The 16,371-nt window shown below is 35.2% G+C and overlaps 1 protein-coding gene across 1 annotated transcript in view; it reads left to right on the top strand.

The window, feature by feature from the left end:
* The window catches only part of ELOVL4 (ELOVL fatty acid elongase 4), a 37,955-nt gene that overhangs the window by 13,977 nt on the left and 7,607 nt on the right, over positions 1-16,371 (top strand). The window contains exons 2-4 of the mRNA XM_084889491.1: positions 10,999-11,186; positions 12,725-12,805; positions 15,605-15,776. Coding sequence (XP_084745617.1) covers positions 10,999-11,186; positions 12,725-12,805; positions 15,605-15,776 — 441 coding nt within the window. The remainder of the gene's footprint in view (positions 1-10,998; positions 11,187-12,724; positions 12,806-15,604; positions 15,777-16,371) is intronic.

Genomic DNA, 16,371 nt, shown 5'->3' with positions numbered 1-16,371 from the left:
CCCTGCTCTTCACCTGACTCGGTAGGAAATTGATCTGACTCTCATTTATCCATTACTTTCAGAATCTCTAGAGTATATTTCAGGTTATTAAATGGAGCAGAAGTTATGTGAAGATCTTTTCTCCTCCATTTCTGCCCATTTTACCTCACCAGATGCACAAGCTCTTACTTGGCTTGGAGAATATATTAAGCATCATATTTTAGACTAGAACCTAGAAGAGTCCTTATGGTGTTATTTAGTTTATTCCTGTCATAGAGATAAGATATTTCTCAATCTCTTCTTGACAACAGTTATTTACATTTTTTATTAAAAATTTATTTTAACAAAGGACTGAGGCTGCTTATATATTACCAGTTATTGTTAGAGAGATGAAGGGGCCTCATGACATTATAGCAAATGGAGAAAGAAATGACTACCTTTTTAAGAAAAAGACTGTAGTTTGCCTTTGAGGTGCTTTTCAGTGCAGTGTCACATGGAGTAACTATTATTTTTGTGTAGTCTGTAAAGGAAAATGGATTTTTAATAATATCACTTACCTATCAATTATTAATAGCCAGGTGTAAAGAAAATGGAGTTGATTTGACACTGTTGGTTCTAACTTAAGGATGATGAATAGTTTCAGAGAATGTGTTGTATATACTTCTTAATGTCTTGAATACCAATATCTCTAGTTGGTTGTCAGACTTGTGTTTTGCTTTTGTTTATGGTAGGTGAAATAGACTTGCTAGAAGAGAAAGAAGTGGCTGATATCAGGTAGATTCTAGGAAAAATTAATCAAACTTTTATGATTTGGTTATATAATATATAAAGTAGGCCCATATTTCTTTATACATATATTTATTTCAGAGAGAGGAAGGGAGAGAGAGAAACATCAATGACAAGAAAGAATCATTGATTAGCTGCCTCTTGCACAATTCCTACTGAGGATCAAACTTGCAACCCGGCATATGCTCTGACTGGGAATCGAACCCTGACCTCCTGGTTCATAGGTCAATGCTCCACCACTGAGTAACACTGGCCAGGCAAGCTAGCAGTTCTTCTTAGACTTTAATATGTAAAATCAGTTGGAAACCATATTAAAATACAGATTCTGGCTTAGTAGGTCTAAAGTGAGACTTGAGATTCTGCTAGCAAGCTTCCAGAAGTTGCTTTCTGCTGTTGCATGGACCACACTTTGAACCAAAGGGTATATTCCTAATTTCTTTGATAATCTGCTGCTCGTATTACTATGGAAGAAGACAAATTTTAAAATGTTCTTCAGCTATTGATTATAAAATATACTTTAAAAAGCCAAATAGCCGAATCCGGTTTGGCTCAATGGATAGAGCGTCGGCTTGGGGACTAAAAGGTCCCGGGTTCGATTCCGGTCAAGGGCATGTACCTTGGTTGCGGGCATATCCCCAGTAGGGGGTGTGCAAGAGGCAGCTGATTGATGACTCTCTCTCATCGATGTTTCTAACTATCTCTCTCCCTTCCTTTCTGTACAAAATCAATAAAATATAATTAAAAGAAGTAAAAAAATAAAATAAAAATAAAAATAAAAAGCCAAATAATGGCATGAACTTTTATAGAAAATTTAGTTATGTGTTTTTTACCCCAACAGGGACTGTATATCTTTTAAATATACTTTACTGATTTCTTACAGAGAGGAAGAGAGAGGGATAGAGAGCCAGAAACATCGATGAGAGAGAATCATCGATCAGCTGCCTCTTGCATACCCCCTACTAGGGATGTGCCCGCAACCAAGGTATATGCCCTTGACCGGAATCGAACCGGGACCTTTCAGTCCGCAGGCTGACGCTCTATCCACTGAGCCAAATCGGTTTTGGTCGGACTGTATATTTTTTAGAATCATTTTGATCAGTAGCTGTTGCTCATTTTATCTGAATCAAAAGGGCAGTTTACAAAAGTCCTGAATGCCTATTCTCATAGAAGCAGTAGCTATAATAAAAATAATTTATTTTCTGGATACGTTGTGACCTTCATTCAGTCTGCTAGTCCTCAGCCATTTGCTTGGTGCATCCACTGTACAAGCTTTTGTGCCTGTAGAGAAAACATTTTATTAATTTTGGGGATGGGAGATGATGGCCAGCTTACACTAATTGGCGGAGAAAGTTAATGCGGACTGGTAGAAATCCTGAGTTCTAAAAGCTTTAAAAGATATTAGCCCTTCAAAAAAAGGAGGAGGTCTGTTAGAGATATTTAAGGAAGTTGCTTTATTATATGCACTGATCATTGGTTGTGAAAATTAATTATAGCTGTTTACATATAAATAGATGTTTCTAAAGAACTTGAGTTATTTCAAAACTATTGGATGGATTAGAATTATTTTATTATTTATTACATCTGGTTTACATTTTCTTTAAAACAAGGTGTGTTTTTTTAAAACAAACAAAGAAAACAACAACCAGCCTCTCTTGCCTGGCATGGCTTAGTGGTTGAGCATTGAGTTATGAACCAGGAGGTTGAGGTTCAATTCCTGGTCAGGGCATATGATTTGGTTATATAGTATAAATATTGCCCTTTCCATTCCTTTCTGAAATCAATAAAAAATATATTTTAAAAAACCCAAAACAGCCTTTTTAAGTAATTAAAAATTCAGAGTTAGAATTGCTAGGCATTTGCTCCTTTGAATAAATTATAAAATGTCCTGGTTTCTCAATTTAAACTTTTCCCTAATATTTAGTGTTGATGGTAATTTTTCTTTAATTTAGTTTAACTCCTCTTGGAAGAGTGGTTGGATTATTGTCAATAATAATGATTATTGCCAACATTTATGGAGCTCTTATTCTGTGTCAGACACTGTACATGGAGTATTTTATTTCTCCCAACAACCCCCCTTCTTATCCACAAGGCCAGAGAGACTAAGTAACTTGCTTAGATTTATTCAGCTGGTAAACAGGGGAGGTAGTATTCTAATGCTGATGGCCTGGCTGTGGAGTCCATACTCAGAATCTTGAGAATTCCTCTAGGTTAGGAAGAAAAGGCCTAGAAGATATCAATGGGCTTGACTTTTAATGAGAGGGGCTCAGATTGTTCCCGACATAAGATACCTTTGTGAAGATTTGGAATGGAGAGGGAAATGGGTGGCACAAAAGGAGTGACTTGGTGATATCCATGTTTACTAGGAACTTTAACATTTAATCATCAACTCTATGACATATTATTCTTCACTAAAAAGAAAAGGACAGTCGATTCTCCATCTGTAGTGTCTGTTGCCTACCCCATCATTTTGGAAAAATCTTACTCTCTTGGTCTCCATGATATTATTCTCTTCCTTCTTCTCTGGCTACTTTGATACCATTTGTTTCTCCCAGTCTTCCCATAAGTCTTCCCCAGGATTCATTCTTTGCTCCTTTTACTCTATGTACTCTTTTTGTTCTATGTGCTCTTCTTGTGACTTCAGACACTGGTGAGATTTTCATTGTCAGACACCTATGTGTCTGCAGCCCTGGCAGACCCCTGCTGCTGAGAGCTCATTGGATACTTCCTCCTACGTGCCACACAAGTACTTCAAACACAAGATGTTTAAAAGTTTACCTGATCATCTCCTTCCAGATCTACTCCTTTCCCTTTATGCTCTGTCCTGGATCATGTCTTCACCATCTGTGCCACCAGCCATTCCAGAAATCTGGGAGTAATCCTGAACTTTCAGTCTCACCTCTTATATCCATATCAGTCACCAAGTCTATAGATTTATTCTTGTAACTTTCTTATCTGCTCATCTTTTCTATCACCAGTGCAGCTTCCTGAATCAGGTTTCCATCATTTCTTGCAATTTAGTGTCTCTAAGTCTGGCTGCCCATCAGAATCACCAGGGGCTCTTTGAGTTATAGTGTTGGGTCCCACCCACAGAGATTTTGATTCAGTAGATCTGGGGTGGGGCCTAGGAATCTGTTTTTTTAACAAGCAGATGATTCTTATCAGACTCTCCCAGGTCTGATCTAACCTGTACATCCTCAGCAGTTTCCTGCTCTTTCTCCTTGTATAACCCCTACTTAGTCTTGTTTGGTTGCTAAAATAAGTGTTGTTGTTTTTTCCTTTTGGGCTATTTGTATATATGTTTTTCTCCTTCCCTATTTGCTCGACAAATTTCTCTTTTATTCTTCAGGAATAAACATTGTTTATTCTTTCCTGTCCTAACATTGTTCTTTAGACTAGCCTCTGATATTGTTTTCATTATCCTGCACAGCAACTGACTTTTCATGTCTGTCTTCTCCTCTAATAGATAATGAGTTTTGAGAGGTCAAGGAACAAGTAACCTGCCCCAAATCACTTAGATCAGAAGAGGTGGAGAGACTGAGTTGAAACTCTGTCCTATTTAACCTTAAAATCTCTGGGTTTTTAAGATACAAATCAGGTTAGGAATAAAAGCCTCTAGAGGAGTCATGGATACAGACAACAGTATGATGATTACCAGAGGGAAGGGGGCTGATGAAGGCAGGTGGAAGAGGGTAAGTGAGAGATAAACGGTGATGGAAGTAAACTACACTTTGGATGGTGAGCACACAATGTAATGGGCAGAGGACGTATTGTAGAATTGTATACTTTGAAACTACATAATTTTATTGACCAATGTAACCAATAAATTCAATTTAAAAAAACCTTTTGGTGGAGGGTTTTTTAAGGGAAGCTCCACTTTAGATAGATGATTTTTCTTCCCAGTTTTTATAAAGATATAATTTACACATAATAAAATTAACTCTAATTTGTGAGTTTTGACACATATACAGTTGAATAAACATTACATGGCTTTAATACAGATCAAATTGTATAATGTTTGTAAATAAATCAGTCCCACTTGGCATGAACTTTATGAAACAGTCACAATGTTCTAAATAGAAAGTATTTCCCAAGAAAAAAGGGTCTGGAAGGGTTAAAGTAATGTGTTTTGGTAATCCCCCCCACCTCAATTTTAAAAAATTGATGAGAGAGAGAGAGAGAGAGAGAGAGAGAGAGAGAGAGAGAGAGAGAGAGAAACATCAATGTGAGAAACATAGATGTGAGAGAAACATCGATGGGTTGCCTTCCATACATACCAAACCAGAGCTCCAACCCTCAACCTGGGTATGTGTCCCTGACTGGGAATCAAACCTGCCACCTTTTAGTGTATGGGATGACACTCTAATCCACTGAGCCACACTGGCCAGAGCATGTCCTGGTAATTCTTATTATTAAAATAAAGACTCTTGCTCATGAACTAGACTTGCTTTATTTAATATTTAGCTTTAGGTTGCTTAAATTTACTTTAAAACCAGGATAGGGAACTCATTACCAAAAAATAAAATTCTTTCTACTTACAGAGAGAAAGATCCAGTAGTTAGAATTTACTGAATTTAGGAAAAACTTAGTTCCCTAAAATTTCTCATTGGTTCTAATTCTATGCTCTGAAAATAGTAAATCTAGTCTTATTTTAGGTCCTTGGGTATGTGATGAAGTTTCTTTTTTTCCAGGCTAGACATCCTTCCACCCTCCCATCACTCCTGGTGTCATGGTCTCCAAAGCATTCGTGGTCCTAGGCCAGGTCTGCCAGATGCAGCATCTAGGAAAATGTGATACTTGGTTTCTTTGAGTATCTCTTGTTTGTTTGTGTGTTTTTTTCTGCTAAGAGAACTTATGTAGGTCTCTCATTTTCTTTCACTTGAATTCTATCTTAAAATATCATTTGTACCTATAATTTAGAAAGCAATTGGGAAATTTTCTCCCTTAAATTTTTTTCTTTTTATTAAGTTTATTGGGGTGACACTGGTTAACAAAATAGGTTTCAGATGCACAATTCTACAGCACATCATCTATACTGTATTATGTGTCCATGACCATTTATCCCCCCTACACCCTTCTCCACTTCCCTCCACCCTTCTCTCCTTCTGCACACTGTTGTCCATGTCTATGAGTTTTTTCTTTTTTTGCTCAGTATCTCAAAATGAACGGACATGGTGACTGAGTGGTGCTGCAATAGCTGGCAGGATACATGAGGCTATTGCCTTCTTGGGCAAGTCTCTTAAGCTCCCTGAATCTCATTTTTAAGATAAAGGGATGATTTCTAAATCTAAAGTTCTACACCTCTAGTTTAGATAAAGGTTTAACATGCAATGTGAAAGACTTGAAATTATTAGTAAACTAGAGGCCTGATGCATGAAAATAATGTAAGAGTAGGCCCTTGCAGCAGCAGCTGCCTCGTGGCCTGTGGGCTCCCCTTTGCCCCCACCTCCACTGGTCCTTTCAGAAGGTCATCCGGAAGGTCATTCCGGAAGGTCTCCTCTGTCCAGTCTAATTAGCACATTAGCTCTTTATTATATAGGATAAGCTCAAAATAAGAGCAAAATCACTAAGACACAAAGGCATACACATATTAATAAGCCTATTAATACTATAAGGTATCAAAATGAGCCAAACAATTTGACTAGTCAGTTTATATGTGAGCCATATAGACATCCTCCAAAAAAACTTTTCAAAGAGAGAATTTCCAAGAATGTTACATAAAAGTCATTTGAATCTTGATATTCCTTGATGGCAGAATTTGACTATAGTGGTGGCAGGAGGGACAGGCTTTTTTTTAAATTTTTTAAAAAATATATTTTTTATTGATTTTTTACAGAGAGGAAGAGATCGGGATAGAGAGCTAGAAACATCAATGAGAGAGAAACATTGACTAGCTGCCTCCTGCACACCCCCCACTGGGGATGTGCCTGAAACCAATGTATATGCCCTTAACTGGAATGGAACCTGGGACTTTTCAGTTCGTAGACTGACACTCTATCCACTGAGCCAAACCGGTTTCGGCATGGGACAGGGGTTTTTTTTTGTTTTTGTTTTTTTATAGAATTCCCCCTGCCACTAATAAATTCATGGTATTGGATCCCACCCATAACTGTGTAAGATTAGGATATTGACAACATACTAGAAAAATATATTCTTTTACTCTAATATGCATAATCTATATTTGGATTCAGTGTAACTTAAATGAATAGGGCAAATAATTTATAATTATGTTATTTAAACATTTGAGTTAATGAAAAACTGGATAATGTAATTTTTAAAATTTTATTTTTATTGTTGACACTATTACAGATGTCTCCCATTTTTCTCCCTCTTTGCCCACCTCCTCCCCTCTCCTTCACCAGACCTTTGTCTGTGGCCATGGGCTGTGTATAAATGTTCTTTGGCTAGTCTCTCTACCTTCTTGATAATTCATTATGTTTAGGTAATACAAATTATATAAAGCTTCAGTACTCATTATTTTCCTTGTCTGTTTTATTTCCTTACAATTTTTTGTTTGTTTTTTTGTTTGTTCAAGACTTGAGGGAACCTGTTGGTAATAATTAGTTTTCATGTCATTGTATAACACTATTGTGATGCACTCAGTCCTTCTTTTTTAGTGGAAAAGGGAACATATAGAAGAAGCATAGGGCATTTGAAAGTTGTTCAAGTACTAAATGAAATATTAATGCAAGTAAATTCAGAAGGACACAAATAACTGCAAAGATGGGAAATTTCATGGAAATATCATAGGATGGGAATTGTAAAGGCTGCTGTTCAGGTCGCTGACAGTTACTACAACTTTCATAATAGTCATTGGAAGTGGAATTTTTGAGAGCTGAAAGGACTAATTTGAGAAGGATCTGGTGTGAAATGTGCCTTTCTATAGGCAGAACACAGGGTTTGTTAAGTGGTTGCTGCATGAATGCATGACTTGGTTGGGCAAAGAAGTAAGTGCATTGCCTCTTTTCTCTTGGAGAAAGCACTAAAGACATTGAGCCTCACAGGGCACACTTGTACTCACTGATACCTGGTTGAGGTGTTGTTAACTTAAGGTTACAATTGTGTACCGACATAGAGGAGTATCTGGCAATAGCTGTGGGAAGGGGTGGTTGTACACTGAAGAAACCTTGAATATCAGTAACTGTACAGTTGGATTTCACTGAAGGGATAGAGAATAAAGGACTGATATGAAAAAAAAAATCCACTCTTTGTTTATTCATTAAATAAATATTTAGACTCCTTGATAGGCCTTGCAGTGTAAGAATGAAAGACCCAGCCCCTGCCTTCAGGGAGATTACATTTTAAAGGAAGGTGACTGAACAAGGTGATGAGTGCTCTAATGGCACAGAAACATGTGCAGGTACTCCGGCAGTGCAAAGTGGGTCCCTGGTCAGGGAAAACTGCCCATTTTCTTGATCTGCTTTTCCTCACCTTCAATTTCATTCTTCCTTCTAATTATTATTTTAAAAAGTAACAACTTTCAGAAGTTAAAAAAAACAACAAACACTTAAGGGATCTCCTGGTTTCTTGGTACTTAAAAGTTGGTCCATGGAATATTAGCATAGCCTCTAGTTGCAGCTTTCTAGAAAATGCAGGATCTTCCTAAAAATGGGCTGCATCCTAGCCTTACGGAGTCAGAGACTGCATTTTAGCATCTCCTCCCTCCCCAGGTGATTCTTTTTCTTCTTCTTTTTCATTCAAGTTAGAGAAGCACTAATCTAGTTTGCCCCTATATCCGGTTTTATAGATAAAGGACATGAAGACATTGTGCCCTATGCACATAGCAGAGCTGCCATGAAAACTCTGTTCACTGATGGAGTCTTGCATGATTTCTGTCATATCTATTAATTCTCATCTACACCCCTCCACCTTTTCTCTCTTCTATTGGCCTCTGTTAGTGCTTTATATTGTCAGATATTCAGCTTCTTACTTCTCTCTCTTATTATTAGTGTTCTCTTTAAAATTTTCTGTTGAATGAGAGAATAGTACAGGTTACTCACAGTATATATCAAAGAGAATACATTTTTATTTATTCTTGATTTCTGGAAATTTTGAGACCTATTTCTCTAATTTTTTATTTATTTTTTTAACTTATTGTTCAGAACATCCTGTGAAGACAGTAGGAATTCTTTATATGGATTAGAGTGAGCAATGATCTATGATGTTAGATTATTCCTTAAAGCAGTCCTTTTGCTATTTGTTTCAATCTCATGGAAAAAAAAATAGTACCTGCCTTCAAGTTTATGGATAAGAATAGCACACTACAGCAACTCCTTCTTTAGTCACCTGAAGGAGAGAGGCTCTAAGGTTTTCTATAATGTAGAAAAATAAACTTTTCTGTAATGTAGAAAAATAAAGATCTAAATAGATAAGTACTACCATGTTTTAAGGGAGCCTTTAGCATAGAAAGATATAAGCAAAGAAAGATAAAATGACAACATTAAGGAAAAGTGTACAATCACTGATAGGACCATAGTGACACAGTGTCTTCAAACAAAAAACCACTCCCCCTCCTCTGAGTGAGTTACTCTCTCTCCTGTCCTTTTAAGTGTTTTAGTTCATTTTAAGTCTGGAATACGTTTTGATTTAAGTGGTAAAACCATAATTTCCATGAATAGACAGATAATAGGCTTCCTAAAAGCTATGAAATAAAATCAGTTTTTCTTGTTCTCATATTTGTTTTTCTTCCAAGTCACTATTCTATCTTTATAGCAACTCTTATTTTGTAGAAACCATAATTATTAAATTACTTCCTGACTTTGGAGACTGTGATTAAATATTGTTCCACTTGTGTTTTATGTCTTGAATCTTATTTTCTTTTGATAGTATATAAAAACATTCATTTAGTTTTGAGTAAAATATTTTGAAATATAATGATCTAATATATAGTTTTATTAAAATGGACAGTTTAAAATACTGGACATTGTAATGAGCAAGTAAATTAAATTAATTTGGTTAGCTTTGGGAACTGGTTAAAAGGTAGAATTTTTTTTTTTTTTTTTTTTTTTTTTTACTATTTTAAAAGTATATAATATTCTGAAGATAAAACATAGAAATACTTTGCATTACCAAGAAGAAACTAGATATTAGTTTCACACCTTTTAAATGCTCTTTAAATTTTAGAAATATAAAATTTAATTTCAATATCTTCTTAAAATGTATTAGAAAATTAATTTTTGTTAACCGCATATTTCATTTTCATGCTTGTCTTAGAAATATTTTACTTCTTTTTTTTTTTAATATATTATATTGATTTTGTACAGAGAGGATGGGAGAGAGATAGTTAGAAACATCGATGAGTCATCGATCAGCTGCCTCTTGCACACCCCCTACTGGGGATATGCCCGCAATCAAGGTACATGCCCTTGACCGGAATCGAACCCAGGACCCTTCAGTCCCCAAGCCAACACTCTATCCACTGAGCCAAACCGGTCTCGGCAGAAATATTTTACTTTTGTTAGAACTATTGTAAAATTGATTCATGGATGTATATTTAAATAGTAAAGACACTTCATTCATTTTCAATGAAATAGTGTATTTTATATGTATATTTTTATACATCTGTAAGGTAAATGATTTATAACTTTAGAGAAAAGCTATAAATTGGTTATGTTTATGGGTAAAAAAATAGACTCATGTTCTCAAGGAAAATTTTAGAAAAATGTCTTGAATATGATGATTCCCATTTAAATAATTAATAGACTTGTAATGATCTCTAAGTTAATGTCTCAAATATAACTATATTTTTGTCTTCAGTATCCAGAAATAGCCCAGGAACTGGCTTTCATTGCTCCACCCCTCTTCAGTGTACTAATTCTTTCCTGTCTTAGACATAGGAGGATGCAGCTCCCAAACTGCACTGATAAATTTCACGTTTAATATGGAAGACATGTTTCTCCTTACAGTGTTTTTCTGTCTATGAAGTGTCTCATTGATTTCTCATCTAATCCCAAGAATTTTCTATATCTTTAGTGAGCTTTATGTCTTGTCTTTGTTCTCGAGGTTCTCTGTAAAACATAATGTGCGCCATATGTAACAAAACTTCATTTTCAAAAGCTGCTCACGAGACTCAGTCTTGTTTCTTTGGTTTTTATGTCATGTATTTTTGTTGGGACTCACAGGAGAACGATCTGTATTTGGTCAATTTAGGAAAACCAAGTTGAAACACAATTCCCCAAAAATTCATTTTATAAAACATTGTTTGATGAATTTTATGTTATTTTGTTCTCTCTGTAGATAAACGTGTGGAAAATTGGCCTCTAATGCAGTCTCCATGGCCTACGCTTTGTATAAGTACTCTTTACCTGCTGTTCGTGTGGCTGGGCCCAAAGTGGATGAAAGCCAGAGAACCTTTTCAGATGCGCTTAGTGCTCATACTCTATAATTTTGGGATGGTTTTGCTTAATCTTTTTATCTTCAGAGAGGTACGTTTACTAAATTCACTTTATAATTCCCCTGGGTTATTGGAAATTAAAAAAAGAGAATATGTAAAACCATCATTGTAGCATTGTACCACGAGGTAACTAAGTTACTCAAAAACATGTCAAGCTCAAAGGCTAACACGGGCCAAATAAGCGAGGCACGCGGCCCGTGGGCCACGAGTTTGACATGCTTGCTCTAAAAATAAATTTTATATTATTGACACTTCATTTTTGGATAACAAAAATATAAAACATACATAAGGTATTGGACAAGTGTTTAAAAGGAAATTTTGAAGTAGGCAGACTGGGTTCTAAAGTAAACCTTATGAGTTGTTCTGACATTGGAAATTAATTAACTTTTCTGAGACTCCTTTTCCCATTAAATGGGGAAAACACCTACCTTTTGGGTATCAAAGATAAAAGTGAAGTAACTTTTGCATAGAATTTAGTACGTATTAACTACTCAGTAAATAGTTGCACATATTTATTTATAATTCTTACTCAGCAGCTTCAGGTTCATGACTGATCAAACTATGCAGAAGTAAAATACCAATTTCAAATTAAATCCTATTATATAATATCATTGTAATTTGGATTGAAGGTAAAATGAGTTCACTGTTATACAACTATTGCTACTAATCATTGTATACTTTTCTGGGCACTAGCAAATTCTTTAATTGACAACTTAGGCTACGGAATCTCAACTTGGTAAAAAACTTTTTTACCTAATTGGTTAAATACAAACCATTTGAGATAAAAAATAAAAATCAGCCGAAACTGGTTTGGCTCAGCGGTAAAGCGTCGGTCTGCGGACTGAAAAGTCCCAGGTTCGATTCCGGTCAAGGGCATGTACATTGGTTGCGGGCACATCCCCGGTGGCGGCTGTGCAAGAGGCAGCTGGTCGATGTTTCTCTCTCATCGATGTTTCTAGCTCTCTCTCTCTCTTCCTCTCTGTAAGAAAATCAATAAAATATATTTAAAAAAAATAAAAATCAGTATAACTCTTAGATCTGAGGCATGGTCAATCAAAATTTCTCTTAATATTAAGAAGTAGATAGAATTAATGTCTTAGTCTAAAAGTGACATGTGATTTTTTTTTTTGCCAAAACCGGTTTGGCTCAATGGATAGAGCATCGGCTTAGGGACTGAAGAGTCCCGGGTTCGATTCCGGTCAAGGGCATGTACCTTGGTTGCGGGCATATCCCCAGTAGGGAGTGTGCAAGAGGCAGCTGATCGATGACTCTCTCTCATCGATGTTTCTAACTCTCTATCTCTCTCTCTGTACAAAATCAATAAAATATATTTAAAAAAAAATAAAAAAAAATAAAAGTGACATGTGATTTTTAATTTATTCTAAATTTCAGAATAAATTGAGACAGTAAATTGTAAAAATTCTAACACATTAAATGTTTAATGCATTTGAAATATTATAGGTAATATTACTTTTAAAAATAATTTCAAAGATTGCATATTGTATTTAGGACTCTTAAATGCTGTATCTATCAAAACTTGACTACAAATATTATTCCCTTTCTTCCCAGTTATTCACAGCATCCTACAGAGCAGGATATAGCTATATTTGCCAGAGTGTGGATTATTCTGATGATGTTAATGAAGTCAGGGTAAGTACATTAACTTTTAATCAGTCAAAGAGAATCTAATTTTATAGTCCCCAGTCTGTGAAAAACATACTTTTATATATAGTGCTAGAAATGTACTGGATTGTTTTGTGTCAATAAAGCTATTTTTTTAAAGTACATAATTTTAAAAATCTGTTTTCTTACCTACAGTGTTTTTCATTTGGTGTATGAGTGTGATTACATGATGGATTACTAGATTGCAGTACTTTAAAAAAAGTTCTATGCTTAATGTAAAAATTTTAGATGTTTGCTGTTTTTGGTCAAGAATAGAAATTCATAAAGAGATTCTAATTTTTTGTTAAGAAAGTTTGAGGAAAAACAAGTGTTTTATAAACTATGTAATGTTTAGTAAATTAAGTACAGCACAATTTGTATAGATATAAACTAGTTTTTATTATATTTGCAGAAAAATAAACCAATAGTAATAGAATGTTATCATATTTTACTTCCCAATAATCTACATTAATAAATTTACCATTTTACTCAAATGGAAAAAAACTATAGTTATTTTATTAAGTATTTATCAAACTGCTTGTGTTCTGTGGTTCATATTTAAAGATATAAATACATAAAACATGTAAGCATGTTAATACATTTTATGTTACATGTAATGTATGTAGTAATAGTGTGATATGTAGTAGCTTCCCTTGAAAACACTAACATTCTGGAATTGGGATTGGATAATATAAATATCAATATTCATCAAGATCCAAGATCACACTGCTTTAATGTACTTACCATGATATGTCCTTGCCTTCATTTCCTTATTAGAAGACTTATGTGCCGATGAAAAAAATCGGCACATAAATTGGCTGTCATAATTTGTTTTATTCCTTTAACCTGGGTACTGAATAGCAATATGCAGATAGTGTGAGGGGCACTGAAGACACGGAAAAGACAGGGGAACCCTGCTTTATGGAGTTGACATTCTTGTGAAGAGGGGGAGAGGCAAACAGTAGTCATGAAACAAATGGTTAGCAAGGAAATCAGACCTGTGGTGTGACTGAAAAGAATGCGGGGAGTAGTACTTTATTTAGATTTCTTGGCTAGGAAAAAAAATATTTTTCTGATAACCATATTGTGAGACAGTCTTCTCAGGAAGAAGAAAAGGAAAGTGTTTAACTTGCTTTCTTTTAGGACTGCACTTAGAAAAACCCTTGGGTAAAACAATGAACTAATATTTTTAGGATAAAGTTTTAAAATACTGCCCTGGTAATTGTGAAACTACAGTCCTGGCCTGCATAATCAGTCACTTCTTCAAAAAATTAGCTATTGTGAGACTGTAATCTAGGAGGAGGAAGAACCAGAGATTCTCAACAGATGGCATGTGACATTTTCCTCCCTGTCTCTTCTCCTCCTACTATTAGGTGTAGTAGAATAAATATTTTACTCAGTGACTTGTTTTTGTATTTGTTGTTATGTAGCCAAGAAGTATCACTTTTCACTTTAATGTAGCTATTCAAAGGTATCTAATACAGTTTACAAATAAAAGATAGGAATTATTTATTACTATTCATAAATTGCGGCTAATTTAGAGGCCCAGGTTTTTTTTGTTTTGTTTTGTTTTTTGCGGGGGTGGGGGGGTTGTGAGGATAAGACATTATATTTTTCCTTATAGATAAAGTTTACTATGCCAAAATGGTTACTTTATTTTAAGGTACTAACATAATAGTGAATGTTAAATATATGTGTTACTGTGAGTAGTTAACTATTTTAACCATATTATTACTCAAGCAAATTCAGTGAATAATTCTCAATCTGTAAATAAAAGGTTTTATTTTCTCTTTGGCCCACACTTTATGTAATTTTGTTTTTCAAAGGAAAAAACAAACAACCAAAATCCTGTGATATATCAACAGGTGCAGGGATAAAATGAGGAAGGGATCTATTACCTCAAAACATCCAAGCCTACGAATGAAAGTGTTAGACAGCGCCTGAACACACAAAGGTTTATCCAGTTATGTACTCCCTGGAGCACATATCATAAAAAGTACTTGACATAAAAAGTTGAGTTTAGGCTTCTATTATAATAGAACTCTTTAAAATGTTTTAAAACATATATTCAGAGGTCACCTCTCATGGATCCCTGGCTCTTTAATCTCAGCAGTAGAGTAATCTTTCTGTACCATCTGGTGTCTTAATTAGAGCCCCCCAAAGAAAAGACTTATCTATGTAAGCAGGGTCACATTAATGACCTAGGTCGGAAATGTTTGTTGTTTCTGTTTATTTATTTTAATCTACCATTTTAAAGATTTTACTGCCTAATGCAGACTTCTGTGATTAGGTACTTTGTTGTATGTGTTAAAGTGTGTGTGTGAGGGGAGGGGGGATGGTGGTGGGGAGGTAGAGAGAGACACACTAACAGAGACTGGTTGCTATCCATAAACGTACTTAAAGGAATATGAAGTATAATATAGACTAAGCATGAACAATTGAAGTGCAATGTACCTTTACAAAGTAAATACCTCAGTTTCTTTGCCAAATTCAAAAACGTAGCAATGTGAATGTATTTACTGCTCTTGGTACGACAGCAGTTTTGTACTATGTGGATCCAGCACATGAAATTTTTTCCATAAAGTTAGTACAGAGTGGAAATAGATTTGGACTCTTGTCTTTCTCATTTTCCCCCCATGGATAGATGCCTAGGTTTCACACCTACTTAAGTAAAAAGGATTTCATTTCTTGTACATTTTGTGTAGTGAAAATTATTTAGGACTTATGTACAATGAGTAGAAAACTATATGACGGTATCGGTAATATGCCTTTTCTTTCTTTATACAGATAGCTGCTGCTCTGTGGTGGTACTTCGTATCTAAAGGAATTGAGTATTTGGACACAGTGTTTTTTATCCTAAGGAAGAAAAACAACCAAGTCTCTTTTCTTCATGTATATCATCACTGTACAATGTTTACATTGTGGTGGATTGGAATTAAGTGGGTCGCAGGGGGACAAGGTGAGAATTTCCAGAAACATAACTGCATTTATTAAATTATGTAAATATGTTGAGTGGAAAGTAATGAAAACCTGGAAATTTGAGTTGGTCCATAATTTAACTTGCTTTCATGATTATTTCTGTATTAATTTCAATATAAAGAAATTTGGAGAAAGTAAAGCTTTAGCTTTTTGCCTGTGACTTCTTTAAAACTAAAGATTTGCCCTAGAGATGAGCATAAGATAATTATAAATGGAGAAAATAATATTTTGATGAGTAGTTCTAGTAGTTTTCATCCAAAGGATATCAAGAGATAGCTTCTCAGTCTATAGGCTCCATTCCAGTTCAAGCCAAGAGCTCACTCCTGCTCTAAAATATGCCTTAAATCAGCCTGTTGATTCTTACCCAAAGGAAATTATACAGACAGTCCTTGGGTTATGTTAGATTCGATGTACTTCGTTTCATGGTTACATCACCATCTCCCATCTACCTAATAAAAGAGTAACATGCTAATTGACCATACCTTCACAACGCCCACCAGCCAACCAGGAGTGAGTATGCAAAGATAGTGGGTTAATTTGCATACGCAGGCACAGAGCAGACAGGATAGGGTGGG

The sequence above is a fragment of the Pipistrellus hanaki genome, assembly GCF_964339955.1.
Source record: "Pipistrellus hanaki genome assembly, chromosome: 7".
Lineage (NCBI taxonomy): Eukaryota > Metazoa > Chordata > Mammalia > Chiroptera > Vespertilionidae > Pipistrellus > Pipistrellus hanaki.
This window is presented reverse-complemented; position numbering and strand designations above follow the sequence as displayed.